The 27,036-nt window shown below is 38.9% G+C and overlaps 3 protein-coding genes across 5 annotated transcripts; 2 read left to right on the top strand and 1 right to left on the bottom strand.

Annotated features, from left to right (window-relative positions):
• Window positions 1-617: 617 nt before the first annotated feature.
• nfkbid (nuclear factor of kappa light polypeptide gene enhancer in B-cells inhibitor, delta) lies at window positions 618-8,349 on the top strand. Its single transcript, XM_085473543.1, has 12 exons — window positions 618-785; window positions 4,173-4,309; window positions 4,407-4,440; window positions 4,663-4,847; window positions 4,935-5,104; window positions 5,634-5,739; window positions 5,830-5,976; window positions 6,077-6,128; window positions 6,211-6,368; window positions 6,590-6,706; window positions 6,850-7,014; window positions 7,115-8,349. The coding sequence occupies exons 1-12, from the start codon at window positions 770-772 to the stop codon at window positions 7,184-7,186; spliced, it is 1,359 nt and encodes a 452-aa protein (XP_085329669.1). The 5' UTR covers window positions 618-769; the 3' UTR covers window positions 7,187-8,349.
• On the bottom strand, window positions 8,279-21,112 carry LOC146698446 (FXYD domain-containing ion transport regulator 6-like). 3 transcript variants are annotated; one of them, XM_085473544.1, is made up of 10 exons: window positions 20,849-21,112; window positions 17,976-18,032; window positions 17,802-17,828; window positions 16,344-16,367; window positions 16,110-16,133; window positions 14,224-14,298; window positions 12,488-12,524; window positions 12,372-12,409; window positions 12,260-12,284; window positions 11,920-12,161 (listed from the first exon to the last, which is right to left on the bottom strand). In XM_085473544.1, the coding sequence occupies exons 2-9, from the start codon at window positions 18,025-18,027 to the stop codon at window positions 12,280-12,282; spliced, it is 282 nt and encodes a 93-aa protein (XP_085329670.1). In that variant the 5' UTR covers window positions 18,028-18,032; window positions 20,849-21,112; the 3' UTR covers window positions 11,920-12,161; window positions 12,260-12,279. The 3 variants fall into 3 exon arrangements, with proteins under 3 accessions (XP_085329673.1, XP_085329670.1, XP_085329672.1); XM_085473546.1 differs by lacking the exon at window positions 17,802-17,828; XM_085473547.1 differs by lacking the exons at window positions 12,372-12,409; window positions 12,488-12,524; window positions 14,224-14,298; ... (3 more) ...; window positions 17,976-18,032; window positions 20,849-21,112 and adding exons at window positions 8,279-9,192; window positions 9,296-9,333; window positions 10,254-10,289 and having other exon boundaries at window positions 11,078-12,161; window positions 12,260-12,289.
• A 1,383-nt stretch (window positions 21,113-22,495) lies between these two features.
• Window positions 22,496-26,599, top strand: LOC146698445 (uncharacterized). The gene is made up of 10 exons (XM_085473542.1): window positions 22,496-22,855; window positions 23,004-23,036; window positions 23,129-23,218; window positions 23,630-23,898; window positions 24,011-24,113; window positions 24,375-24,477; window positions 24,557-24,609; window positions 24,717-24,795; window positions 25,016-25,905; window positions 26,014-26,599. The coding sequence occupies exons 1-9, from the start codon at window positions 22,643-22,645 to the stop codon at window positions 25,573-25,575; spliced, it is 1,503 nt and encodes a 500-aa protein (XP_085329668.1). The 5' UTR covers window positions 22,496-22,642; the 3' UTR covers window positions 25,576-25,905; window positions 26,014-26,599.
• The last annotated feature ends 437 nt before the right edge of the window (window positions 26,600-27,036 follow it).

Genomic DNA, 27,036 nt, shown 5'->3' with positions numbered 1-27,036 from the left:
AATGTTGAAAATTTCAGATCACTTATCTCTTTGCCAGTTACTACTTTAACATTTAGGCACTTGTACTTTTGCGATCACTTCCACGACCTTTTTGATTCCACACATCTAAAACTACCAACTTGAGATGAGCTTTTGAAACATGACATAAGTGTCATTATAAACTGTACTACAAAACAGTCAAGGAGTTCCAGCTTGTTTAGGCTTTCAGCGCAACGTAAAAACTAATGTATTTCGCCGTCACTCACTTTTGTCCTCAAAATGTACTTCAAGTATTAAAAGCGAACGTACTCTATAAGCAGAATGTCTGATTGTGTTTATTGTTAGCCTACTACGAGACTGGACAACCCATTACTCATTCCTGAGGCGGTTTAGTCGTTCAGCTGGTGCAGGGTGAAGTAATGGTAACCATTTATAAATAAACGCTCTTCTGTCCGAAACAGCGCCTAAATATAAACAACTCTTTATTCACTTGTCATACCTTTTGCTCGCATAACTCACAGCTCGTTCTCACACTTTTATTTTTTTTATTTTTTTTCTTTCTGCTTTTCACGCTTTGCCCTCCCTCCTCGTGCTCGAGGGCGTGACCACAGCTGGGGGTTGAGGGGAAAGGGACTGCATGCTCTGTGTGGAGCACTATCACAACAAGAAAACAAGCCAGACAGACTACAGCGTGGCAGAGCGTCAGAGATCCCTCGGTCATCCCTCATTGAAAAGGTTGGCGAGCAAGCGGACGATCTGTCGAAGACTTCACAGCAAAACAGTTTCTGACATGCACTTTGATAAATGTGAGTACGTTTGTGCTTTCGATGCGGCAGATTAGAAGCCTGATCGTGTGAATAGTTTGACTGTGATGACGACACCGCTAACTCATTACTTTGTATGTTTTTCGGGTTTTTATATAGACAGGGATGGTGAAGCTGTTTCTCTTTTTTGTGTTGTGCGTGTTAGAGTTTAATTACAATGAGGTGTCATTTAAAAGCTTACGTCGACACAGACCTCCTATGTCATCAACAGGACAGGACACATCTGATAGGGTTTTCTATGAATTTTAATCGGGATGCTGCCTCCTAAACGTGGCAGGAATCGCTCTTTTTCAGCTCCTGGTGTGCTTTTATAGTCAGACTATGTTTGCCACGCTATGCCAATAGGGGGATGTGTTTTTGATATGAATAGAGTACAGTGAGTTCAGTCATTTCACTGGTGCTTTCATGCACTAGCCTTCCTCTTGGCTTGGTTTTTCATATATGACATCACAGTTCGGGTGAATCCAACAAGCAGGACATCATTTGGGGAAACCCTAATACACCTCCACCCATGCTAGTATGTTTTCATTTCCCCATTTTATGATTAGTGCCAGACAGGCAGGCTGTGTGACGTGACAGCATCTTGTTTGCTTAAGCTTATTTGTTTATGGTCTCCCTTAAAAAACAAGCAGAACGATTACATATTCAGCTCTGCTAAACCACAAAATGAGGAAACTGGCTGTATGCTTCTTTCTTTTCACCGAGCATAGAGCCAAAAGAGAAAGGTCGTCGGAATCCCCAACCGCCCACTCACATGACTCAATGTCCAGGGGTTTCCACAAAACCTATTTGAATATAGCACAGTCTAGCCCAGAGCTGCGTGGGGGTTAGATTAGTGTAAGCCCAAATGTATGTGCATGCGTGGGTCCCCCAGGCCATTTCCTGGCGTCTGGCAGCCTACAGGGCAACTTCGATCAACTGGTGGCATCTTTTCAGAGATACTTTTAAACAGAGAATATGCACTTATATTGCAGCATTACATCACCGGGCCAAAAGTGACATTTTGATATAAAGTTAAAATGAGTCAGGATTGAGTAACCTATAGTAACACCTTTTGAACTTGAAAATGAAACTTGCGGCCCTGAAATGTACAGACTGATGTCATGTATTCTCATTAAGTGACCTTTATTGTGTGCTGGGGGGGGGGCGGCATATGACACACAGCACCATGAGCTTATTGTCAAGGACTGGTTTTTAAGTGGAAGTGAGATTATTGTTTCTTTTTTTCCTCCTTCTGCTTTGAGAAGAAGCGACACAGCTTGCCAACAGAGATCTACAATCTTTTCTTTCTTTTTTTTCTTTTTTCATCTCAGTGGTCGAATTTGCATTTTTTTTTCCGGAAGCGCACACTCCGTGTGTTTGCTTTGGTGAACAGGGCTGTGTTGTCCCTGTAAGGCTTAATATTCATAAAGTAAAAGCTAACAAACAACAACAACAACAACAACACAAACCCCAAACAAAACAAAACAGAGACGTGACAAAAGAGCAGACTTCTTGTGCTCTACCTTCCAGACATGGTTCAATAGAAAGCACAAGGCAACTACACGTGTTGAGGTGACAAGCCTGTGACACACCAAGGCAGGAAGATGTGGTTTGCCATTGTGTAGCGTAACGGAGCGGTACTACAGGAAGATGTCATAGAAAATAAGCAGTGGTTATCCCATACTACAGCCTTTCTGATTAATCTGTCTGGTTTGCTTGGCCACATTATCTGTGTTCCTAATGGAGGAGGTTTTGCATAGCTTTGTCTTTTGTACCGCAGTTCCACAGACAGGGTGGAAATATCACTTTATCTTACACATGTGGGGTGAAGTTTTTGAGGAAACAACCTGTGTGGTCACAACATCTCAGCTGGAAACATCTGAATTCTGTTTTGTAATATTTGTTTCCTATTTTTCTGATTTCCTTTACCTGTTCAGTGGAAATGATACTTTAGTATCAGAAAGGGAAAACACACTCACTGCATAATGGACTTGATGTGAATGTATGTGAAAGGTGAGCGTGGAGAAAATGAGATGTGATGAGAGTTGTACAGCTTGTGATTCATTTGATAAATGAATCATAAGCTCACGACTCACTTTATATTTCTTATTCTGATGCTTTCATACCTTTTAAGCTTCATTTATATCAGTGATAATTATATCATTAGGCTGGTTGACAGTTAACCCTCAACAAATCAAAGCCAAGTGGCACATAGACTCCATAGAGTACACAGTGAGAGTAAATCCACTTCTGCAGACATAAAAAGGCTGTCTGTGATCAGACTTCATTTATTCGTTTAAAGGTTTAACTTTTTGATAAGCTAAGTTTTAATGGCTGTAAACAAGTTTGTCCTTTTGTTGGAAAACATTTCAAATTGATATTTCCAGACATGAAACGCTCATTGCATTCATTCATTAGTGGATTAACAGAAAAAAAAAAGAGGCAGGTATTCAAGCGTTCTCTGCTTTCATTTTTCAAATCTCAAAATTTGCATCTTCACCCTATTTTAGATCTTTGTAAAGTAAGTCTGTAAGAAACAAGAAAAAGAAAATGTATCTTTGGCTGTAGAAAACCTTTCGATACTCCAAGACGTTCTAGACGAAAGCAAACAAATGACTAGTGATGATTAAACATTGCCTCTGATATCGATTAAATGTCACCAGTATATAGTCATGTGATTAAAGAAGTAAAAAGGCAACAGATAGAGAACATGTATCTAAAATTTACATTTTGTTGTCATTTATGTACATTTGAATAAATTTAAAGACATGAATCACGCAGAAAAAAAGAAAAGAAAAGTACGCTCATGCCCATACACTTACCACACCTTAAAATCAGTGAAGTTGGAATCAGGTTCCAATCATTAGTCTCGCTTGTGTAACAAGTTGAACCTCTGGGTCTGTTGTTCTCATCTCCCTCCATTAGGCCAAGGTCTAAAGAGCTCTCTAATAGAGGTATCTAAACACAAAAAAAGGTTGTGGATCCCTGTAACTGGGATGAGATTTAAGAAGTCTCAAATTTGTCCTTAATTGCACCCTTCGCTAAATTGAGGCTACACGATTTGATGGTCCAAAAATGCTACCAAGGAATCACAGGGTCTGCAGGTGACTCTTCTGTTTGTGTCTAAGTGCATCTACAGAAACAAAGACATTCAAATTTGACCTGCATTTGGACACATATAGGCATAGCTAGGCAAACCTTTAGGATCATTATGGTGTATACAGCTGGTCACGGGGACAGTAGACAAGGAAGGAACCTCACACCAACTGTGAAGCAAGGTGGTTGGAATATCATGATTTGGGCTTGCTCAACCGCTCTAAGGACTGAGGAGGCTTGCCAGTAATATGTTGAAAAATTGAGCAATTTCCATATTACTTACTTTCCCAGCGCCAAAAGAGAAGCCGTGTTGCACACTGCCCACAGTGAAAAAACTCTTGGAGCAGAAGAGAAGACGCGAGACGTCCTCTGTGCCACCCTGCTGCCCGACAACCAGCACAAGTCCTGTTCCTCCAGCTACTGTTACAGTAAGCCAGCACATATAGTACCTGTGCATCTCATCAAATTTTACATTATCAGGATTTGATTGTTCACAGTTTTTCCTGCTTCTTCTTCTTTTTGCAGCAATTGCCTCCATCAGAACCATTTTCCTGTACAGGTAAGGACTGGGCAGCTTCTGTTAAAGACTAAATGCAAAAAACTTTGGATGTGTAGGCATTAATAAGCATTTTTCTTATTAACACTGACCTCAACTATTGCAAAAACTATTGCAAATGATTGCAACACAGAGAGTAGAGAATCAACCAAAAGTATATCAGAGATCTTGTTATTTAAGTAATTTTATCTTTTCAGTGATAAAAAGAAGTTTTCTTCTTTCTAGGTGCAGCAAGTAGCTACTCAGACATGGCAGTGAGCTATGAGCAGTGGGCCCCAGCTCCTGAGTCACTCAGTTTCTATGGCAACCAACCAGGAACCAGCTTTACCACAACCTACAGCCACACAATGACACCTGAATACACACAGCAACCAGTCCATCCATTTGTGGAAACAATGTCCCAGCCATATGTAAGTGTTAGCCTTTGTTTGCAGACTTTGCAAGTTTGATAATCCTATCTTGAGTTTGTTGAGTAAAATCTGCATTCCTTTGCACAGGACTGCCTGGGGGCTCTCTCAGATTCTTCCTGGTCACTTCTGGACCCAAGCCAGACCACACAGGTGACTTTCAGTTCAACAATGGATGCCACCAAGCTCGAGGAAGCCAGAATGCTGCTTAGCAGGATGGACTACAGCAGAACTACCTGCCAGGATGAAGACGGAGACACGTGAGTGATCATGAGTGTGTTAGCGGGGAGTGTTTGGTTTATACCGGCTATTGAGATTTAAAGCAGAGAATAAAAGTCAATTTGCCAGTGGGAAATGTGGACTGAGGTTTCAATTTTAAGTTCTAGCCTGCATTACAAACATTAAAATACAAGTAAGTGTTAATTCTTCTAGATATTTTGCAATGCAGTGCGTGTTCACTTTCTGGACCCACGCAAACCCCCGCTGATAACTTTATTGCGCTCTTTGAACACGAGTACACAATTTATTTACTTTCCTACAGTTTCGTTTTCAGTCGTGAGCTCAAAGTGAGAACCCATTTGGTAATCCTAGACAGATGAATAAAGAAAAAAAAACTAAATATGAAAATGAGTCAGCCACTCATGCTCAGTGACAATTACAATCTTACAAATTCTATTCCTTGTCACAAGTGAACTCGTGAGAGAAAATAGAGTGAAATTGGCTGTGGGGATTACCACAATTATGTAGTCTCATTCATAACTAATTTGTGATGTGTTCTTTCTCTATCAGCATCCTGCACATCTACACTGCCAAGGGACTGAGAGAGTGTGCCTATGCTGCTGCGGAGAGGCTGAGGGATGTAGGGAGACTTGATGCAAAAGAACACAAGGGAAAGGTATGAACAAAAAAAAAAAACATCATTCAGTTTGATTGTTGTTGACATGGTCTCTTAAAATACATGTGTATACTACCTGTGCTTGTGCAGACTGCTTTACTGGTGGCAGTGACGGCAAACCAGGCAGACATTGTCCAAGATCTGCTGTCTTTGGGAGCGGACATCAACGCCTGTGACGTTAATGGACAAACCGCTCTTCATCTGGCTTCCCACTATGGATTCCCAGGGGTTCTGCGGGTAAAGCTACAGTAACTACTAAATGACTTTGGCATGACTTAAAAAACAAAACAAGCAAAGATAAGAGTGAGGAGATCTAATCAGCGATCTGTTTCTGCAGGCGATTCTGTCGAGCAGGCCGGCCGTCAACCTGGAGGCCCGCAATTTTGAAGGTAAAATAACATCTTTGCTTTTAGCTCCAACTCCAACATATTTACTGGAACCCCTAAAAGATATATATTTTCTTTGTCTCAGGGATGACCCCTCTGCACTGTGCAGCCATTTCTCACAGTGTCACGGTGAAGGCTTTGTCTACCAATGGGCATGCAGATGTTAATCTTCAGACCAAAGCTATGGAGAAGCTCTCCTGTGTGCAGATGCTACTTGGTGCAGGGGCATCCCTTCTCAGTCAGGTAGGTCAACTGTGAAGTTCAACACAGTAAGGCCTGTACTTCAAGGCAGAATTTTAAGCTACCTGGGGTTTTATCTAACCAAGATGTCGTCATGCTGCCAACCATTCCCCTCTTTGTTCTCTCTTTTGTTTTCTCCTTGTTGCTTGACGCTTTTTAGCGGTTCTAGTCTGACTTGTGGTTTCATTATGTCTCTCCCATTACTTCCAATTCTCCAATTCCAGGAAATCAAAAGTAACAAGACTGTGCTGCATTTGGCTGTGAAGGAGGGGAACATTGATCTGGTGCGTTATCTGCTGAGCATTCCCCTGCCGAACATGAAAGACTTTGTCAATATGAAAGTGAGTCCCACACTGACAAGAAACTCAGAGCAGAATTTTATGCATACACGTGTTTATGCGCAAATACATAATGTGTAAGCGTACAGCTATAGCTGTCTGTGAACAGTCCGAGTTATGCGGCTTTTATATTTTTCCCCCCACAGGCTCACGGCCACACAGCTTTACACATGGCAGCCGGTCTCCATGGTAACCTCCACCAGGAGGTGATCCTGCAGTTGCTGCTGAGCAAAGGAGCTGATCCCAGCATCCGCAATCTGGAGAATGACCAGCCAGCTCACCTGCTGCAGAGCGGCCTGCTGGGAGAACAGGTAATCACCCATATCTTCACTTTTTTTTTTTTCTTTCTTTTTTTTTGTGATGGACTTGATTTTTCAGTTTACTTATATTAATTTATCTCCTAACTTGTAGCTCAAGCTCATGCTGAAGAAACGAAGTGCTTCCTCTCGTCGACGTATCGTGTCCTTGCAGGACCAGGAATGACTCAGATAATTTGTAGTCCCATTTTGGAGGGAATATGTCTTTAAGATAGTTCCTCTGTTGAGAAGGGGGGTTTACGTTTTATTTTGATGACACTCTGGGAGTATCCAGCCTATATATTGATGAGTAAACAAGACTACTTTGGTATATAAATCTCCAAATGCTGTGTAATTCACATTGCAATAGACAAAGGATGCTTTAATTCTAAAGCTTCAAATTTGCTTGGTATTTAGTTTCTGTAAAACTGTAGTGTTTTATTTATTTACTACTCTTAGGCAGAAGTATTCCTCTGTGAGTGAAGGATTTCATTCCGAAATGTGATATCTCTGTGAAGACTTTTCCACGAAACGCTGTTGCTAGAAATCAGGCATGCATTTGAAAGTTTTTAAGTAACATATTTATTTTTTTTAACATTTTGCAATGAAACAACAGAACTACAAAACATTAGCATTAGTTATTGGAAAAAAAAAAGTAGTAGTCGAAGGTGGAGTAATATTTATTTTTCTGTTAGGCTAAACTCCCGGTTTTATGTTGATTTCTGTGAAATCGTGAAAATAAGCTCCAGGACAATGTCCCTGAAAGACCTCTTGTTGTCTCAAATCCCCCTCGTTGAAATATTATCATAATGATACAGTGAGTGATGGTTGTCATATCAATCAGTATGTGTGCTTCATGTGTGTTTGGAATGAGAATAATCTGTTGTACGATTGAACCTCCTTTCTGTATGCATCATACATATTTGTGTAACCTCAGGTGCACTTTCCTTTGTGGAAAAGGAAACTTTAAGGGTAAAACCTCTATGTTTTTAAAAATGATTGTGACAGACAATATGTTTTTTTTTTTCTTTGTCGAAGAGGCATTACATGAGTAAGTGTGGTGACAAATTGTCTGACTGACTGTACTTTTTACTCATGAGTCATGAGTGCGAGGACGATAACAGTGCTTAAATTCCATCAGGTTCTTTTGATCTTCGGGGTACCCTTTGAACAGTCCCGTTTACATTCAGCTTCAGAAATTAGCAGCATGGAAAATACAGCAACACATAAGAAGCTTGCACTTTTGTTTACACTCACAGTATTTATTTTTCAAGGCCAATTTCAACCAACCTTCACTGCAATGACAGTGAAACTTAATCACAGATTAAATGAGTGTAATCTGAGTGACAAGTAAGCCTCTCACTTATGTGTCATCCTTTATATTAGACACGCTGTAAATTCCTGTAAAGCACAAAGGAAATCTCACAACAAAACCACATAACATTTCTCATGAACATGCTTTTCATTTGCTACACTCTTGCTTCACATGAGAATAATTTCTGACATTCTTATAACAAGAGTAGATGGGATCCATTTGAAAGTAGTCTCCCTTTTAGCCTTTACAGGGAATTGAATACTGTTGCTTTAGAACTGAATCAGCTCTGACTGTTATATTTGTAAAGGTAACCTCAAAATGAATGTTGACTTTTCATTTATTTCATTTTGCAAATTTTGATTTGTTATGATTCGGTTTTTCCATCGATTGGTTTACCAGCTGGATCTGCTGTTTGAAAGATCCTGCGCAGGAGAAAAAAAAAAGGAATAAATCATAAAGACGAATGTTAAACTGGCTCAATGAATGCAGTTTCAATTGCTGTACACATGATGGACACATTTCTAATTTTGTAATCATGCTCTTGATTTTATTGTTTTATAACAGTAAAAGATGTAGAAGAGAAACCACACCCATTTCCTGTGTTTGATGTGAACATTGAGTGTCCTTGTCATTTCTTTTTCATCTTAAACACTACACAGAGTAATCTACAGACAGATGTTTTGCAGCTTTGCCAAATAATATGGGATGAGGTCAGGTTGTATAAGAAAACCCTGTTTATCAATCACCCATCAGAGGTATGTTATCCATAAGAGGAGTGGCCACCAACACAGCTGATCTACTTGTATCTATTTGCTAGCATGGGCTTCTGTTTTTGTTTTCAAGCTTGTGCTGTAATGCCTATACAGTTGGAGGAGGTACTGCAAAAGAAAAGGAAATAAGTCAGAGAGAATAATGGAAAAATAGCAAAGTTTTAGCGCACACAGTCACTCTAAACAGTTCCATCTAGATAAATGAAATTACCTTCTGTCTTTGGGATTTGAGTACCAGATGAGCTGGAACTGCAATTAGAAAAACAAAGGAGGAAATTAGTCAAGAGGTGACTTCAAAATTAAATTCATCAATAATTCCAATAAAAACATACTCGTGCGGTTCGAATACTGTGGCAACAACTTCAACTTGACGTGTTTCCATTATCGGGGTTGCAATATCAGGTAGATCTAGATGCAGTTGAAGCCACAGGCTTCTAAGTGTAACTATAGACCAATATGCAGCTTTTGCCCCATTTAAACAGCAGCTCTCGCCTTTCTTCCAGTCTTACTATACAAGCAGCATGCAACAATCTGAGAATCGACACTGCCCATTCACTACCAACACAGGAAGAGTGATGCGTCCATTCAGAAATGCTTACTATGCGCATGTGATTTGCCACATCTGTGTAATCTTATAAATGTGTTGGAAGTGTGTGTGCAAAGAGCAGAATAGGGGCATTTTGAGAAGAGGCATCCAGTGCAGGGATAGGGGGGGAGGAAATGTAGGATATATAAATATATATATTTTTTTATTTTAAAAAAGATGGCAAATTCATACAACATGCACAGGGGGGGATCATCTGCTAAACTCTTACTTGGATGAGGATTTTACACATTTTGTGAATTTTTTACCTGTTTGAGGAATGATAGATGAGTTACCAAAACAATATTTTTATATTGATATATGTTACAAAGCCTTTGCATTACATATATATTTTTACAGATATTTTAAAGTCTAAACTTACTCAGGGCTATTAATATGCCAGAGACAAACATAATGACAGCAAGGATAACCCCTGTTGTCCGCAATGTCTCATAATCTAAAAGGAACAAAAACCACACACGAAACACTTATAGGAATTTATTGTGTATTTAAAGAATGCTATCAGTAGAAATACAACACTCATTTGGCTTTGATCTTTGAAATGAATAAACAACATAAATCTTACCATATTCGAAGTCGCTTTGGTCTGGAAACACTGTTTCTGCAAAGAAAGAGTGTCAAGTTATAAACCACATTTTAAAAGTGTTTATTTGGCCACAACAGTAATGGGATCATTACAAAGCTTTTTAATGCACTACAAGGGAAAGCAAGCTTTTCAGCTTCCCAGTGTGCAGAATTGGCTCCACAACTCCTCAGGAGTATTTTTCCCCCTTGACTGCAGCATCTTGGCTCAGCAGAAAAAATGGGTTAGAAGCCAGCAGCAGGATACAGAGGTGTCATCCCAGCAGCAGAGGATAAAAAGATCTTAAATTGAGTTAAACAAGAACTTGAAGTTAGGAAGATATTTAAAAAAAAAGATTAATAATAATAAACTAAAATAAGCAATTTAAGGAGTCCACCCCTCATCAACATAGTGACTTTTTAGAAACATAAACGAGCAAGCCCGTGCTAAGCAATTAAGATGTCTGGATGCCAATAATGCAGCTTGCATATTGCGGAACCCTCAGTTTCTCAGCAAGTGGCTGAGCAGACAGTTTTTCTTCCCACAGGTTTCCCCCTTCCACAAAATCCGAGAACTGTTTTAGAGAAGTACTTAATATTTGATCTGTCCATTCCAGCGGGGACATTTACTCAGGAACTCCCTGTGTTATGACACTCCGTGCATCAGCAGCTAAACTGTTTCCCACAACTCTAGCAAACAATGCAGCAATGGAACAGCATAAACATAGGTGTGAAAATGAAAGCAGTGATTTCAATTTGTTCCTGATCTGCAAAATAACTTTTTGTACGCGTTTCATTTCAACAGGAAAAACAAACAAAGAAACAAACCTGTGGTGTCCATGGCTGCAGTGCAGAGGTGAAGATGAGCTCAGGTGCTGGTTTGCAGTGTTGGACTGGATGCGAAAAGTGGGAGCAGCATAGCACAGCAGGGAGAACAATAAACTCAGGCGGGTCCCTCTGGTGGTTATGGTGAAACACTGCATGCTAACCGAGTGGTGCAAAATGAAGAAAAAAAAAAAAAAAAAAAAAAAAGGCAGCAGGGCTGCCCCACACTGTTAATGATCCAGCCAAAGTTAAAACAAATATCTAATTTTATAATTGGTAGGCTTGGTAATTATCCTGTCTTCTACTACCTGCTAAGGACCCCAGCCTTGTGTTGTGTCTAAGTTTGTGGTGGGGAGTTGCTGTTATTTTCTGAGTAGCATCATTTTGTTTCAGCAATCATATGTAACCGTTAACTTTCTGCTATAGAGTATATAAGCTTGCACGCATAAAACCCCAGCTCCTGCCTCACATTGTCTTTTGTGCAGTGCAGTCATCCCATTGCTGCAACTCCAGGGAGGAAAAAAAAAAACAGCCTACATCTGCAGCTTTTATGTTCACTGAGGCTGGCAGACTCATACTGGTACAAAACCTGCCAATAAACAGCACTGAACACAGAAACAGGCAAAATTAAAGCCTTTTTTTCAAAAAGAAAAAGAAAAAACTCCAAAAGCTGCAAAACGCGGCATAAATCACTCTGCACACACTGCTGGTTGTTACTACTGCATGTGTAACTGAGCTGGCTGCAGTGTCAGCAGAATCAGGGGTGCGGTGTGGTACAGTACAGTTCACTGGTTTAAATTTGCAGTGGCGCCAAATTAAATAAACACGCATAAAAACGTAAAACATCGTGTCAAACATTTGCTTTATTATCCTGCATCGAAGTGAAAATCTCAAAAATACAAACGATAACAACACTATCGCCATCATATAATGTTGGCACAATATCTACTACCATGGAAAGGAGATAAAAACATAAAAAAGGAGAACTGTAACATTATGTAACTGTAGATAGCTTCATGTGTTCGTGGAAAGATTGTCTGCCGCTGACGTAGTATTTGCTGCCACCTAATGGCAACATTCAGCAAAACTGCAGAAGAGGTAAAGGATTCAGTTCAACTTAACAGAAATTATTTATTTTTGAGCTTCACTTTAAAGGTGATTCACACATGTTTGCAGGATACTTACCAGTTGTGCATCTATGTCTGTTAAACTGTGGAAAGAGTCTTATGTTACTACATGGTCAGTAGGAAAAAAAAATAAAAAAGAATAATCATTATATAAGAAAGGAACCATTTACCTCTTCGAACACCTGGTTCCCCATCAGGACCCCTGGGTCTGAAAACATAACAAAACAGAATTACATTAAAAAAACTGATCGTGTGCATCCAGAATGAAAAATGTTTATTTACTTACCTTGGGTTGTCTCTCTTTGAACAGGTACACTTTCGGCCTGTTAGTTAAAAAAAAAAATTAGACAGAATCACAAGTAAAAGAATTACACAGGGCTGGTATCAACAACACTATGCTTTTCTACAAAAAGCACAGAAGCAAATGTTAAGAGAATTTATACAAACACAGCAGTCAGCTTTGTACCCTTAAGTATTAAAGGAGGGAGACTGCTCCAAGCCTTGATAGATACATTAATTCACTTTCAAGCTCATTTTCATAAGCACGTCTGGGCTGCAAGCCTAGGAAGGCCTTATAAGCTTCCAACTACTTGGACTGAACCCAAGACTATATTCATCCACCAAAATCCCCCCAAATATTTGGTTGCTTAACTAAAAATACATGTGGCGGTGCGCTGGATAACTTCAGGCTAGTAGAATTAGTCGTGCATGGTACGTGCAAGCCAAGAGTGCTCAGCTCGCTTTAAAAAATAAATAAATTACAATTTAGCGATCAGTTTGCTTTTAGTCTCAATGAGGCAGAGATGAGATGATACAGTTTTTTATTATCCTTCTTAAATCTCTTCTGTCAAGCTGCAGCACTTAGAAAATATCTGAAAAATTATTAAGCCTGTGACCTACGTGAGTGCCTTGAAACCTATCTTTTATTCAATAATTCTGACAAATTATATCTATATATATCTATATATATATATATATATATATCTATATATATATATATATATATATCTATATATATATCTATATATATATATATATCTATCTATCTATCTATCTATCTATCTATATATATATATATATATATATATATATATATATATATATATATATATATATATATATATATATATATATATATACATACACATATATATATATACATACACATACATATATACATACATATACATATATATATACATACATATACATATATATATACATACATATACATATATATATACATACATATACATATATATATACATACATATACATATATATATACACATACATATACATATATATATACACATACATATACATATATATACATACATATACATATATATATATACATACATATACATATATATATACATACATATATATATATACATACATACATACATACATACATACATATACACACACACACACATATGTGTGTAGGTGCATTTTATGTATATTCTGAAATGTCATTGAAGATTTTATTTTCTATTCAATTAAAAAAATCTGTACTTTTCTTAAACAAATGGCATAAACGTCTTTGGTTAGCCTCTCTGTTTAAAGGACTCATCAATGACTGCTATTTCTATGTATAATTTCATAACTCATATACTAAATACTAAAACAAAAACTTTCACAAAGTGCACTTGGAAGCCCACTCTGCTTTTTACAAACAGAGGCAGGCAGAGAGTGTGGCCGAGCATGTGAGTGCCACTGAATAATTTATTGGCAGGTTTTGGTTTCAGGGCTCCGAGTGGCAACAGCAGCATGTGCTGGCAGGTAAGAGGAGGACCCTTGGAAAGACTTCAGATATAAAGGCCAAATTGCTGTGATGCAAGGAGCATAAATGTGTTGAGACTGCACCAGAAGCATCTGTGTGGCTCCCTCCGAGACCTCTGAGGGAAACAGGGGGGCTGTGAGGTGAGTTTGCGCACACAGGGAATACAATCCGCTTACACTTTTGCGTTTACACATTTGCACTCTTGCTGTGTCTTTAGACAGCCATGCACTTACTGACAATGATTGCGATGCCCAGGAAGAACAGCACCACTGCAAAAACCAGCCCACCAATTCTCAGAGATTCATAATCTGAAATAACAAAAAACAAAAAAACTAAAAACACTTTGTAGTGTTTGCAGATTTACATGATGTAACGTTTGAAGTCTTCAGTCTGGAAGCAAGGCGTGAGACAAACAGCAGAGAGCGAGAGAACATCAAAAGAAGAAAGGTCTGTCTAATATAGGTATATTTTAATTATACCTGACATCATTTTGAGTATTGTTAATTAGTAATTATCTGTATTTATTTGTATATAGTACATGTACATTCATTTCATGGTTTAGTAAAATGTGTTAAAATCTTTAGTAATAAATATCAACTGAAAAAACATTTTGATCACAAGTTTATTTTGTTGTTAAAAAGAACAAAAACACTTATTACGGTACATTGTACATGTATTCAAACTGCTATGGATTTAAATAGTTATTACCTGTTACTCTAATGCAATTAAAGTCATAAAAAATAATGCAACTATAGTCAAACAGTATCCCATGCCAACATCATCACTTTGAACTTCAGATAAATCTATTAACCTAGAAGCAGAGGTTTTAATGGCACTTTCTCTTGTTGCCAATACGAACTATGATTCTTACAAGTGTAGTGTGTAACTTCTAAGGCTTTTTCTCAATTTTTGACTATTTCATTAAAAACTTTGATCATTCTTAATTTCATGGCAGCAACGCATCTAAAAAAAAAAAGGTTGGGTTCCACAGAAACCTTCTCTTGGCCAAACCGTTATGTGATCAAATCGAATTTTCAATTCTTTTTGGAAAACATGGATGCCATGCCCGCTGGCTAAAGAGGACAGGTATGAAACATCTGGATTGGTATCAGTGCTCAGTTCGAAAGCTTGAATCTCTGATTCTATTACACTCATTGTAAAAGAGCCTGTCACAAAATGAGAAATACAGTCAACAAGTCCCAGGACTGTTTAGCTGCTAGAATCCCATGTCAACAACATTCCTCTCCCAAAGGTCTGGCAACTGGTCTGCTCGATTCCCAGATGTTTCCCTGCTGTTGAAAGAAGAGGGGATGCTGCACGTTGGTAACATCATGTCCCCGTCCCAACTTTTTTTGAGACGTGTTGCTGCCTTCAAATTCAAAATGAGTAAATAAAATTTTATTTGAATTTGCAAATCAGTAGATTCCATTTTTATTTACATTTCACACACTGTCACAACTTTTTTTTTGTTGTTGTTGCAAATTTAGGGTTGCGTATACAAATGATTGTGGTACTTTTGCATTACAGTGCACTCATTCTCCACTAATATCTTCCTTGAGACAGCTCTGTTATTGCATCCGGTAAACAACAGATCACTGCTCTTAGGAAAGCCTATTCCTGTAGTGTAGCATTTTGATTATTTTAGTGCTGTGCCCAAGTGTATTTTAACAGGAAACACTTTGGTGGACCTTAAGTGAAGCAAATAGAAACACATGGAGGAAAAAGCGAGTTGGACAAAAACAAACAAAAAACTTTCCCCAGTGAAAATGATGCGTTTTGATCACCGTTTTAGTGGTAATTGTGTGGAATAGTACACTGTGGGCATGAGACAACTACCAAATAATCCCCTACCCTCGAGAACAAAACACAATAAAAGTGCATATAAAATGCAGATGTTCAGTCATTCTCTACACTCTGTTCCTTTGGGTCAACTAAAAAGCCGTGACAGTGCTCGGTATTTACATTGGATTTACTCCAGAAGCTTGGCCTTAGGGTGGAAGTTTTCCATCACTTTTGGAGAAAAAACAAGTGAAAAATGTAAACTCATCTCAACCTCCCAGATGTTTCCTGTGTGGAGGGTCGATCATTAAAAGCCCAAGTTCATCTGCTCAGCCCTCACCGTATTGAAAATCCCTGTCGTAGTCTGGAAGAAGAAAGCAAAAAAGAGGAAACAAATGAGAAGCAGATTTACGCACTGACACGCTTCAGCGAGTACTCACAATATGACATCAGTTCTAGAGCATTATTAACCACTATGAGCCTAGTACCAGTTTACAGTAAATGCTCTACAGCGAGTACTTAGATTAAGCTAATTTGACTTTCCTAAAAAAAAAAAAAACCCCACAATACCCACCTTTGTCATCATCAGCTGCAGAAACTGTGAGAGAGAAAGCAAAGAACATTGACCTCTATTAAGAAATTCAGCAGGTTACATAAGTGCATGTCAGCAAATGAGAGGCTGTTGTTGGACAAAACTGGGTTGAGCAAACATCTGAAACAGCGCCTATTAATGAAGGTCTTCATTTTGTAGCTGGCTCCTTAATTAAAACAAAACAGAACAAAACACGCACGCATGGACATTGTTCTCATGGGAACAGCGTGTTAACACTGTTAAGACCCAACTTCAAATCAATAAAATCAGGATTAGAGGGGTTCCAGTTATTGGCAGGAGGACCAGTTTCTATTTAAGTCTCAAACATCACAAGAAATGTAGAGGATAAAATGCTCGCTAGCCCAGATATTTAAAAAAAAATCCCGGAAAATAATAACTGTGCTTCTTCTACCCCAGTATTTTTATTTCATCGCCCTGTTTTAATCCGTGCTCTGTCACTAATGTGGGGAACTTCAGATCGGTCTGTTCAAACACCATCTCTGCCTCCATGTGGAGAAAAAAAAGTTGGCTGCAGACTTTCAGATCTACACTGTTCATTATAAGAAAGGAGAAAGCAGGCACTGTTTATGTGAGCGTCAGTGGTCCGAGTGAGAACAGTGTAACCTTGGAGGAGCACAAGAGAACGCTACATAAATACTTGTGTTAGGCAACATTTTGCATAATTAATGCGTTATTTTTAACGGTTATCATTAACAATATTCGACCATAATAGCCGATGCTGAAAGCACTGACATGATAAGGCAAGCGGAGAGTTATTAAAGAGTAAAAGCTTTCTGTTCTAAAGTTTAAGCTTAGAGACTTTTCTGACACTTGCTGAAAGAATCACATGAACTGCTACAAATAAGATTGATGCGGTTGAAACCCTGAACTCAGTAATATGTTATCTGTTCTACTGCATCCTGGCTGCTGGAGAGGAAGGGTGAAAGTCACACAGTTAACGCTGACCTTGTTCTTGGGCAGTAAATCCTAATATTATTCTTTTTCCTCACCAAAGCAGAAACACATTCTATCATACCGATGCCGACAAGTCTTCCAAAATAAGGTCTAACCCAAGAGTCGGACATAAAAGTCAAAGAAGATCTGCTTAAGATCAAGCACAGCCGATGGCATGCGGGGTGCACGGATAAACAACTCTGAGACCAGAGCTTGCATTAACAATGGAAAACTTGGCAGCAGTCTGAATAACTGATTTATTCAAACTGCTGTATAAGGAAACATTTACACTAGTCTGACACGGCCTTTTCTCTGTGTACAACACCGGGGTGAAAGATTTAAGCTGATTTTTGTTTAAGTATGCAAATTATGTTAGACATTATAAACATCTGACCATGTTAAAGTGCCATACAATTATGCATGCAACATTAAACAGAAGCACATCGAACGTTCATGCTTCGTCAGTGACCACTCACGCAAACTTACCAAACACCTCCCTTCCAAATGCTGATCCTATTATACAGACACATCAGCTCATTTAGCATGGAAGGACTTAAAGCAAAAGCTAGGGAAAGGGGAAGCAACTGAAGAAGGTCATGCTTGTTTTAAAGGGGGGAAAGCACGTAATTCTGCTGAAGGTCTCGTGAAAAGAATACCCACCAAGCGCAGGAGCCAGCCAGGAACTGAATGCCACCAGTGTCACAAGATCCATTGTACCTGTTTGGAAAAGTCAAACAAGATTGGGCTGTGTCAGGATGTGAAATCACAATAACAGGAAACAATAAATGTCTTAACCCGATTGTACACAGTTGTAAACCCCCCCCCCAAAAAAAGACAACTGACAAACGCAATTCAACTGGATTAATAACACACAGTTTTACTTTTCGTGTCTTTATTCAAGACGCCAACTGATTCCTCACAGTGCAGGCTGAAAAAAAGTAACTCAAACAACTTTCTTTATTAGCAACAACCTCAATCAGATGCTAGCCTGGAGAAGGAGAGGTATGCACTGGAGAAAACAGGAAGAAATAACACATTTGTGTGAATGAAAGACAGACAAGTGGGACAAACAAATAATACCATTTTAAGCTACAGACAGTGGACAAGAGAGGTGAAGAAGAGAGTGCAGGCAAGTACTGATTTGGTGATATTATTAGACAAAGGATGTTAACGATGGAGCTGCCAGGCAGGAGAAAAAGACAAAGGAGGTCCAAAGAGAATCTTTATGGGTGTAGTGAAGGTCATGCATAGGGTTGGTTGATAAAAGTGGATCCTAAGGACAGGGTAATATGGAGGCAAGGTAATCCGCTGTGGCGACCCCAAAGTGAGTAGTGGAAAGATGAAAAAGAAGAGCCTCAATCAGATGTTACCGGTAGCTGCTTATGAGATCGGGCAACAATCAAGAGGAATCTCGCAACGTTTTAGGAAGATTTTTGAAGCATTTTCCAGCTAGGGGCACCTCTTTAATGAGTTTTCTAAAATTCTAAGAGTTGTCTTGATCAAGGCATAATTTACACATCTACACATTAGAAGAACAAATTCTACAACCCTCATTTCAGATCTCATCTCCTTAACAAGAACGTCTGATTCCAAGACGATTTGGGAGAACTGATTACAGCAGATGCTTTTACCAGCCTGGACTTTTAGCGAATGTTTTTGTGTTCAATTAAGGCAAGTGAAAGATAACTTTTTGTATTTCCAAAACATGCTCCAAGTTCACAGATGGTGTTTTTGTAGAACTATAGAAGCAGCCTGCTTACAACTTTGTGTGGTTATGAAGAAGCTTAATTTAATCTGAATGACATCTTTCTTCATGAATATCTGACATCCTCTAGTCTAAAATAAATCAGCTGCTCACACTGTTCTGCTAACGGAGAATCAGCCACTTTCGATGAAGTTCAGAACTGTTTTCACAATAGTCTATGGTTAAACTGAACTGAGTTTCACGTGGAAAATCACTGACACCATGCCTGGTAGGGAGACAATGCTCTTTCTCAGCTAGATGCCACATAACAGGATCATGAATGTTTTCTGTATGGGAGTCTTAATACATAGTGCCTTAAATCTGGGTAAGCGAAGAGGGTCTATTTCAAGCGCAGCCCCTCAGAATATGGAGCTCAGCAGTGGAGGGGTACCAGGCAAGCCTGGTGTTGAGTTGCACTTGATATTTGGTCAGTGGATTTGGACTGGTTTTGCTGGGTCATCTACTTTACAAGTGGAGCAAAACCTTGGGGGAAGCATTACGGTCTATATATTACCTAGTACACTGGGATTCTCTTACACCCATATGTGTAAGGTTATGTTTTAGGTTATGATCTCACTAGATCCCACCCTTCATGATTGGAAATGGGCTGAAGGTCCATTCAAGACAGTATATGAGGCGAAATTTTGTTTGCTTCACAGCCCTAATTACCAAGAAAAAAAATACCAAAACAGGACAACAAAAAATGTAATGCAGGTACGCAAAGCTTAGCTCTGCAGTCATAGAAAATCTAAGCCATGAAATAACATCTTTTGCAATGCAAAGATCAAAGCCTATGTTAGCAGAGCCAATGGCTCCCTCCCTGGCCCAAAGCACTGATGGGGATTCATGCATGACTAGAGTGGGGGTGTGAACACGAACCTGGAGCCTGGAGTGGAGAGAAATGAACACTTCAACCCTGGGAGCAGGATTAACAACAAAGGCCTGCCAATCAGGTTTAATCAAACAAATACAGGGTGAGTTATTCGAACAAGTGCCAATCCAATAATCTTGTTTGTTAGCCTTCTGAGTGATGGAGAGGAATATAATGGGGAGACAGGAAAGAAGCCCGTAGAGCAACACGTAAAATGAATTATAATGGGTTATAATAAAGTGGGATTAACACAGACTGTTTGCAATTAGGAATAGGAGCTTGTGTTTTACATTTCACTTACATAAACCCGTTACGGGGTATATTTAGACTCCAAACAGACTGCATCACCATACTTCCAAGGAACAACACTTGAGGTTTTTTCCTTTCGTAGTTTATTCTGTGAGGTATAGTCTGAAAAACTATGATATTCCGACATCTGTGCGAGTTGTCAACAATTGAAGCCATTCAGATTGTTACAGATTAAGTGACATTTCACAAGTTGTTGGCCACAAACTCACGGCTCAGCGCAAAAACGAGCCTCCAGTGAACTTGGCACGTAGAAGTTAGAGCAAATTTATGAGCAGGGAAAAAAGGCTTTCATAGTGCACAGAAGCATTGCAGGTATATGCAAAGAACGCGTAGGCGTGAGAGAAGCATGAGCGATGGCTTATCTAATTAGACGGTCACATGGTGGACGCAGGCGTTTAGTTGGGGGTGGTGGTGGAAACAACGTTGGAGAAACCAAGTAGAAAGACGATATCTTTCTAAGAACATATCTACCAATCAAACGCTGCTGACACAGGGTCCTGTTTATATGCGTGCAGAATCTATTTAATATATTTGTACCTGCATTAATATGAAAGTCGTGTTCAAGGAAACGCATTCATTTCAGCAGAGCACAAGTCAAAGTGAACTTACCGTATATCCGCCTCCTTGAAACGAATGTGAGTTGAGACTTTTCGCTCAGTGAGCTAAACTTTACTTGGAGGGGAGGAAAAAAAGTTTCCCTACGTTAAACACGCACAAATAAATAAATAAATAAAATGCATGCAAAACCTTCTATTATGACTTGATTAAAAATGAAGCCGTCTGGGTTGCATTCTGTGTGGATCGTTCACCATTCCCGCCTGGACCAAGTCGGTTTCTCCTTGGTCTTGCCTCAGGAATGAAAGGGGGAGGGGGAGGGGGAGGCGGGGTGCCACTGAAGTTACTCCCAAAAATTACCCAGGACTGCCCCGCTCACAAGTAAACAACGCAGGCAGAGCTGGACTGCAGCGCTACTGTGAGAGGACATCATCATCATCATCATCATCATTATTATTCCCACGCTCTTTGTTGCCAGCGCCTCTTGTCAACATGTATTCCATAATGAACTATTAATCACGCTCATTTCTCCCCACTGGCAAATAATAGCCACAAACTGCACGGAACACAGTGAACTCTTTGTTCTGTGCTGCAATTTCCAGGCTTCAAAGAGAGGCTCGGTGCAATTAAGCAAATAAACACTAGATGGCCAGGGCAGACTGTCACTGTTGCAGTTTTCTCTCAGCTACATGAAAACTTTGTTCGCGAGGTGTTTTTCCAAGTCAGAGTGCCAGCTTTCTGTCCCCTGACAGCAAAGCCTGGCCGGGGTGGAGGAAGGGGGACGATCTGATTTCCTCGTGTCAGCATTGTTCCCACATCATCATAATTAATGTTGTTCCAGGTTCAACATTGCAAGTGACCAATCACCTTCTTGTGACGTCATTCCTTTGCGACTTCGAAATACCCGCCTTCGATTATTTCGAAATACAAGTGAAGAAGCGAAAAACCGCCGCCTGTCCGCCGAATTTGAAGTCAATTTAGGATACTTTCCTTTAATAAACGGTAAGCATTATACATATGTTCCTCACTTGGCTTGCTGTTTGTTTGCTAGCGATAGGCTACTTGACAACAGCATTAGCTAACCAGTGTTCTCTAGACCAGCGTTCCCCAACTTTTTGGGTGTTTCGTGGCCCGGGGGTTGGGTCAGGCAAAATTGCAGTAGCTTCCCTGATCATTTTACAAACATAAGTGAAGAGAATCTGGACTAAAAGGCCTAGACTTATGGTTGTGTGCTGAATCTATGACTCAAACTATCACCTGGAAACATAATTAACTGGTCCATAGCTGTGAAACTGGACATGAGTTCTTGATTCTATGGAGATTAACAGTAATCCAGAAATTTACAAATTTGTCCTGGTACATCGCGTAAATGTTGTCCCTGGGACATCGCGTAAATGTTGTCCCTGGGACATCGCGTAAATGTTGTCCCTGGGACATCGTGTAATTGTTGTCCCTGGGACATCGTGTAAATGTTGACCCAGGGACATCGTGTAAATGTTGACCCAGGGACATCGTGTAGATGTTGTCCCTGGGACATCGTGTGATAGCTTGTAAATAATGGAATGAAAATTATTGATTGTTATTAACTTGTGAAAAAGAAGTGTAACAAATCCACATGTTATGTTCTTACACCCTTACAGAAACTGTGACTCCTTCACAATGTCAGGTAAATGTCAACTCATGTTGAATAATCAACCAATCAAGCCTTTAATTATCACATGCAATGTTACACGTACAACTGCAATGAAAATTTCACCCCCTTCTGACCATACATATATTGCTTAAACATCACATTGGGAAGACAGGTCGGAAACAGTTAGGAAGGTCAGAAAACAATTTAATTAATAGATGAGGGGAGAGGAGGAGAAAAAAGAACTACAACCAGACAAAGCTCCTAGAAGACTGAAATGGATGATGGTTGCAGCATGCAAAAAGAAAATGATATCTGTTGACTACAGCATATGCTTTCTCACAGATTACCTTGTGGGAGTAGCTGGACCAAACTCTATTGGTATTTCAAGTTTGAAATCCCTGTTTGACCAGACTAACATTTCAGATGAGGTACCTCTTGACATAAAAATCCTTTTATGTTGTCATAAAACTAATGTTAAATTCTGCTTTAAATACACTTTATTGTACAATTTACTTAATGAATCGTATTCCTTAGTTCTGTTTTTATTTATATGTATTTATTTATTTGTTTTATAAGGTAATAGATGGCCTAATCTATTTGCAGTGTGAGGTATGTTGAAAAGCTTGTTTGATCATAATGACATAGCATGTTTACGTTTTTTGTAATGTATTTGAAAACATGTATTTATGTTATTTTTATAGAATTTCCCTCACATTTATCCAATACCAAGCCAAATCACTGGAAAAATTTTGGATGGGTCCACAAGAGCACAAAGTGCATACTTTTTGAAGGTATGACTTGGACTGTGGTAACTATGTTCTTATCACAAAGGGTTTATAAGTTGCCACTATAAACAAACAGCATTTTCCAAAATTGAAGCCTTGTCAGAAGAACCTGAAAAATACCTTTCTGAAACCTTTTCTGTGTAAAGACTTGTTCAAAAGCAATGCACACAGATTAAAACATTTCTGTCTTGGCCAACTGATAAAGAACACCAAAAATTGAGTGGTGCGTGTTGAGTCTGTGGTCTTGATTTGTTTTGTACACACTATAGAAATTAATTAATGTAAACCAAAAATGACACTTTCTATATGTTTGTGTATCTGCAGAATTAATTACAAGTCTCACCTGACAAGCTTTTGCAGTTTTGCAGTGTCATTCTTGACAGAAAAACATACTTGTCACATTATTTTTATTTCCAGAAAAACATCTTTCAGATGTATGAGAAATTGATTGGAGCCTGTCTGGAAAACGGCAGCCACTGGACCTTGTTTGTAAGTTGCACAGATTTTGCACTCTCTCTAGTGCATGATACTTTTCAGTGTCCCTCATTAGGAAAGCTCAAGGCCCAAGCCTACCATATCCATCTTTTTACAAAACAGTTTTGTGACATACCCAAGAGGACCATAGTCTATATGAATTCATTTGGCGAGTCGGAGGTCAGAAAAAGTGCGGTGTTGAAAAACTGGAGGTAATTAATTAACATATTTAACATAACATATTTAATTTAATTGAAATCATTACCGAACGTGGTTATTGATTTCTCTATATGCTTTTTATTTGTAATAACTGCGATCTCTCAGCTCATTTGCTTCAGCAAGAGGCTGCGCTGGAGAGTGGACCTTGTCACATGTGAGCCACCCACATCAACAGGATGGGAACTCATGTGGAGTGCATGTCATAATGGTACTGAAAACTATAGCTTTAACCTATATAAGTAATGTTTACATTTTTGCCTATTCAGTTTTTAAAGCCTTAGAGGCAGGATGGTAAAATCTCAATTTTTTTTGTAGATTGAACCATTTCAGCAGTAATGCTTCGCTTTGGTTGCTCTGTTTTTGTTTTTTTTTCTCGGGGGGGGGGGGTTAAAAACAAACAAACATTTCTTTGTTAATCTAATTCTTTTTGTTCTTTCTTTTTTTTTTTTTCTTCTTCGTCAATTATTAGTTTGCCCAATCTCTCATTGACGGTAAAACACAAGTGGAGGAGTACAACACTGAAATCACAAAGCTCAGGTCCCGACTTTGCCACTACTTATTTTCCTCAATAGGTAAAGATAAAATTAGCTGCCTTCTTTTTCTCTAACATTGGAAAATGTAACTTGTACTTAAACAAATTATATTTTGCAGATCGAACTAGGAAGTGCAGTCAGTGCTGGTGTGTGATTGCAGCCAAAGACCGGGTACACTATGACATGTCCTTAGCCATATAGATTGTTTATTTAATGGACTTTGTTCATTTGCTTTTTGTTTGTTTATTTCTTCTTCTTCTTTTTTTTTTAATTCACAGGTGCAGTGCCAGAAATGTGGTGCATACAAGCACATGCGTTGTTCAAAGTCTGTTTGTGGCATCTGTATCTTCTGTGAGAGTAAGTCACAATATAACTAAACAATGTCCAAAAATGTTTAAAGTGAAAAAAAATTCGTAATTTTGCCTTTGCACACCCGGACTGTGTAATTAAAGTGGACGTTTCAAGATCCAGTTTTTACACAAAACTATTTTAGACATAACTGTGTCGTATTGTGGGGATTTCTCTTCACAATTAAATTGATATAGTGCTGTTTATATCATTCTTCTTTATGTAACAGCACAGTGCAGCACAGCAGAGGGAAAGGAGTTGTGCAGCATAGTGGGTGGCTATACAGGAGGAGCAATAGAAGTAGCCAGTGAAGAATGTCATCAGGGAAAGCATCAGGCAGCGAATGACAAAGGAAAAGTTCCTAAGGGAGAGAACATCTGCAGCAAATCGACAAGTAACAGTGAGATAGGAAGACTGACAGTCAGAGATGAAGGTACACAGACTGAAAGAGATGAAGGTACACAGACTGAAGACAACGAAAAAGAAGCAGAAGTATACGGCACAAGTCTGAGTACAGATAATGCTGCTGCTGATGATGTTGACAGGATCGATGCAGATACAGAATTCCAAACTGATTCAGAAGGAACTAGTACAGTTTACAGAGTGCATGGTCGCTTATCTGTACCAAGCTCAAAAAAGAAAACCTACACAATAACAGAAGACGAGATCAAGCGCAGAATCAACGCAGAGAACATGTCAGTTCATGTTTTCAGAGGTTTGATTGGGGTAGGTATACATTTCGTGATTTTGATGTCACCTGAAATAAATCCGGGTTACTCGTATCAATGAAGTGACAATGTGGCTGGAAATTGTGCATTTGCTGCAACATATACACAATTACACCATGTAAACAAAAGCATTTAACTTTGTGCGCGTGTGTGTGTCTCTCTCTGCTCTTTTGGTGTTTGCACTTTTTCTTTTTTAGGGCCGTAAAGCCAAACTGCCCGCAATGATTCTTGACAGGCCTAAGAAGGCCAAAACTAAAGTAACAGTGTTTAGTGTTCTGAGTGAAGAGGAGGCTGGGGAGCTAGCCCTCGGGTTTGCCGGAAGATTGGCCTGCGATGTCACAACAGACATGGTCTGTAAAGGCATCGACCATTCAAGTGCTGATATGACAAAGTAAGTTAGTAAAACAATATGAAAGTTGTATCTTTTTTGGTATTATTTGTCATTTCCCCGTATTTGGGTTATTGGTGTAACATTGTTAATCTTACTTTCTAATAACAGACAGACTCTTCTCAAAATCCAACACAATCTTAAACATGAGCTGACTGATTCCTCAACCTTCAGTTTGCTGACACACACCTTTGGCCCCGCTGCACTGGATTCTGTCATTTCATTCCTGTGTGAAAAACTTGATCTTGTCTCTTAAATAATGAAACCTTTTGTGACTTTTGTTTGTTCTGTAAATCAGAATCTTGAAAATTGTTCATTGTTGTTCTAAGTTTGTGTTAACTATTTGGCAAAAATGATTGGTTCCTAATCCAAACAGCATAATGACTGTTCTAACACATATCTTAAAAATGCTACAAAGAAAGAAAATTATCACATATGTTTCAATATGAATGTAATTGTGTCACACTCGGTTTGTAGTAGCTTTCCTGTTTTATTTTGAGTTTTGGTATGTTTACACTGTTATTTTTATTTCCCGTGTGTTCGTCTTCCCTTATTAGTTTTACTGTATTTAATTAGTCTGATTTAATAACTTATAATTATTTACTTTCCAGTGTGTATATATGCTCCTCGTTTGGATTATTGTTTGTTTGAGTTCTGCCTGTCTTTTCTATTAAAGATTTGGACTTTTGGACTATTAGTGGACCTCGTAGGTTTTTATTCTGTTCAATTGGTAATTGACTGGGTTTAATTTAGTGGCCTGGAAAACAGGCCGGAGGGGTCTGGTCATTTTAACCCCCTAAGACCCGAAATCTTCCATGGCATGCATTTTTAATTTCTCTTTGATATTTGGGCCGATTGGAACCCGATGAATGTAAAAAGAAAGAATTACCAGGTTTTGTTTTTTTTACCTAATTTTTGTTTCTGAGAAAAATGAGAGCCACATATGAGGACATTAATTTGAAATTTCGATAGAACAGTTGCAGTATAATGTCCTCATAACTGTATATCAGGCACTTGTTGATCAAGATTTAGTATTTTGGTCTAAATAACCCAAAATGTGATGTCCACATGTGTGGACGCCAGGCTGGAGTAAAGTGTTAGAGCTATTTATACCTATGTAAACTTTTATACACT

This window comes from Copadichromis virginalis, linkage group LG11, assembly GCF_057382275.1.
Source record: "Copadichromis virginalis isolate Kocher_CV1m ecotype Utaka linkage group LG11, C_Virginalis_male_GT1.1, whole genome shotgun sequence".
Lineage (NCBI taxonomy): Eukaryota > Metazoa > Chordata > Actinopteri > Cichliformes > Cichlidae > Copadichromis > Copadichromis virginalis.
This window is presented reverse-complemented; position numbering and strand designations above follow the sequence as displayed.

Excerpts from the sequence above, each read along its gene's own strand:
- LOC146698446 (XM_085473544.1), bottom strand. The coding sequence starts at position 18,027 with ATGGATCTTGTGACACTGGTGGCATTCAGTTCCTGGCTGGCTCCTGCG. Across the intron at positions 14,299-16,109 it reads CGACAGGGATTTTCAATACG|ATTATGAATCTCTGAGAATT; the intron begins GTGAGGGCTGAG and ends TTGTTATTTCAG. Across the intron at positions 12,525-14,223 it reads GGGCATCGCAATCATTGTCA|GCCGAAAGTGTACCTGTTCA; the intron begins GTAAGTGCATGG and ends TTTAACTAACAG.
- LOC146698445 (XM_085473542.1), top strand. The coding sequence starts at position 22,643 with ATGAGGGGAGAGGAGGAGAAAAAAGAACTACAACCAGACAAAGCTCCT. Across the intron at positions 23,899-24,010 it reads GCGGTGTTGAAAAACTGGAG|CTCATTTGCTTCAGCAAGAG; the intron begins GTAATTAATTAA and ends GCGATCTCTCAG. Across the intron at positions 24,796-25,015 it reads CATCTGTATCTTCTGTGAGA|CACAGTGCAGCACAGCAGAG; the intron begins GTAAGTCACAAT and ends TTTATGTAACAG.
- nfkbid (XM_085473543.1), top strand. Across the intron at positions 4,441-4,662 it reads AGAACCATTTTCCTGTACAG|GTGCAGCAAGTAGCTACTCA; the intron begins GTAAGGACTGGG and ends TCTTCTTTCTAG. Across the intron at positions 7,015-7,114 it reads GCGGCCTGCTGGGAGAACAG|CTCAAGCTCATGCTGAAGAA; the intron begins GTAATCACCCAT and ends CCTAACTTGTAG.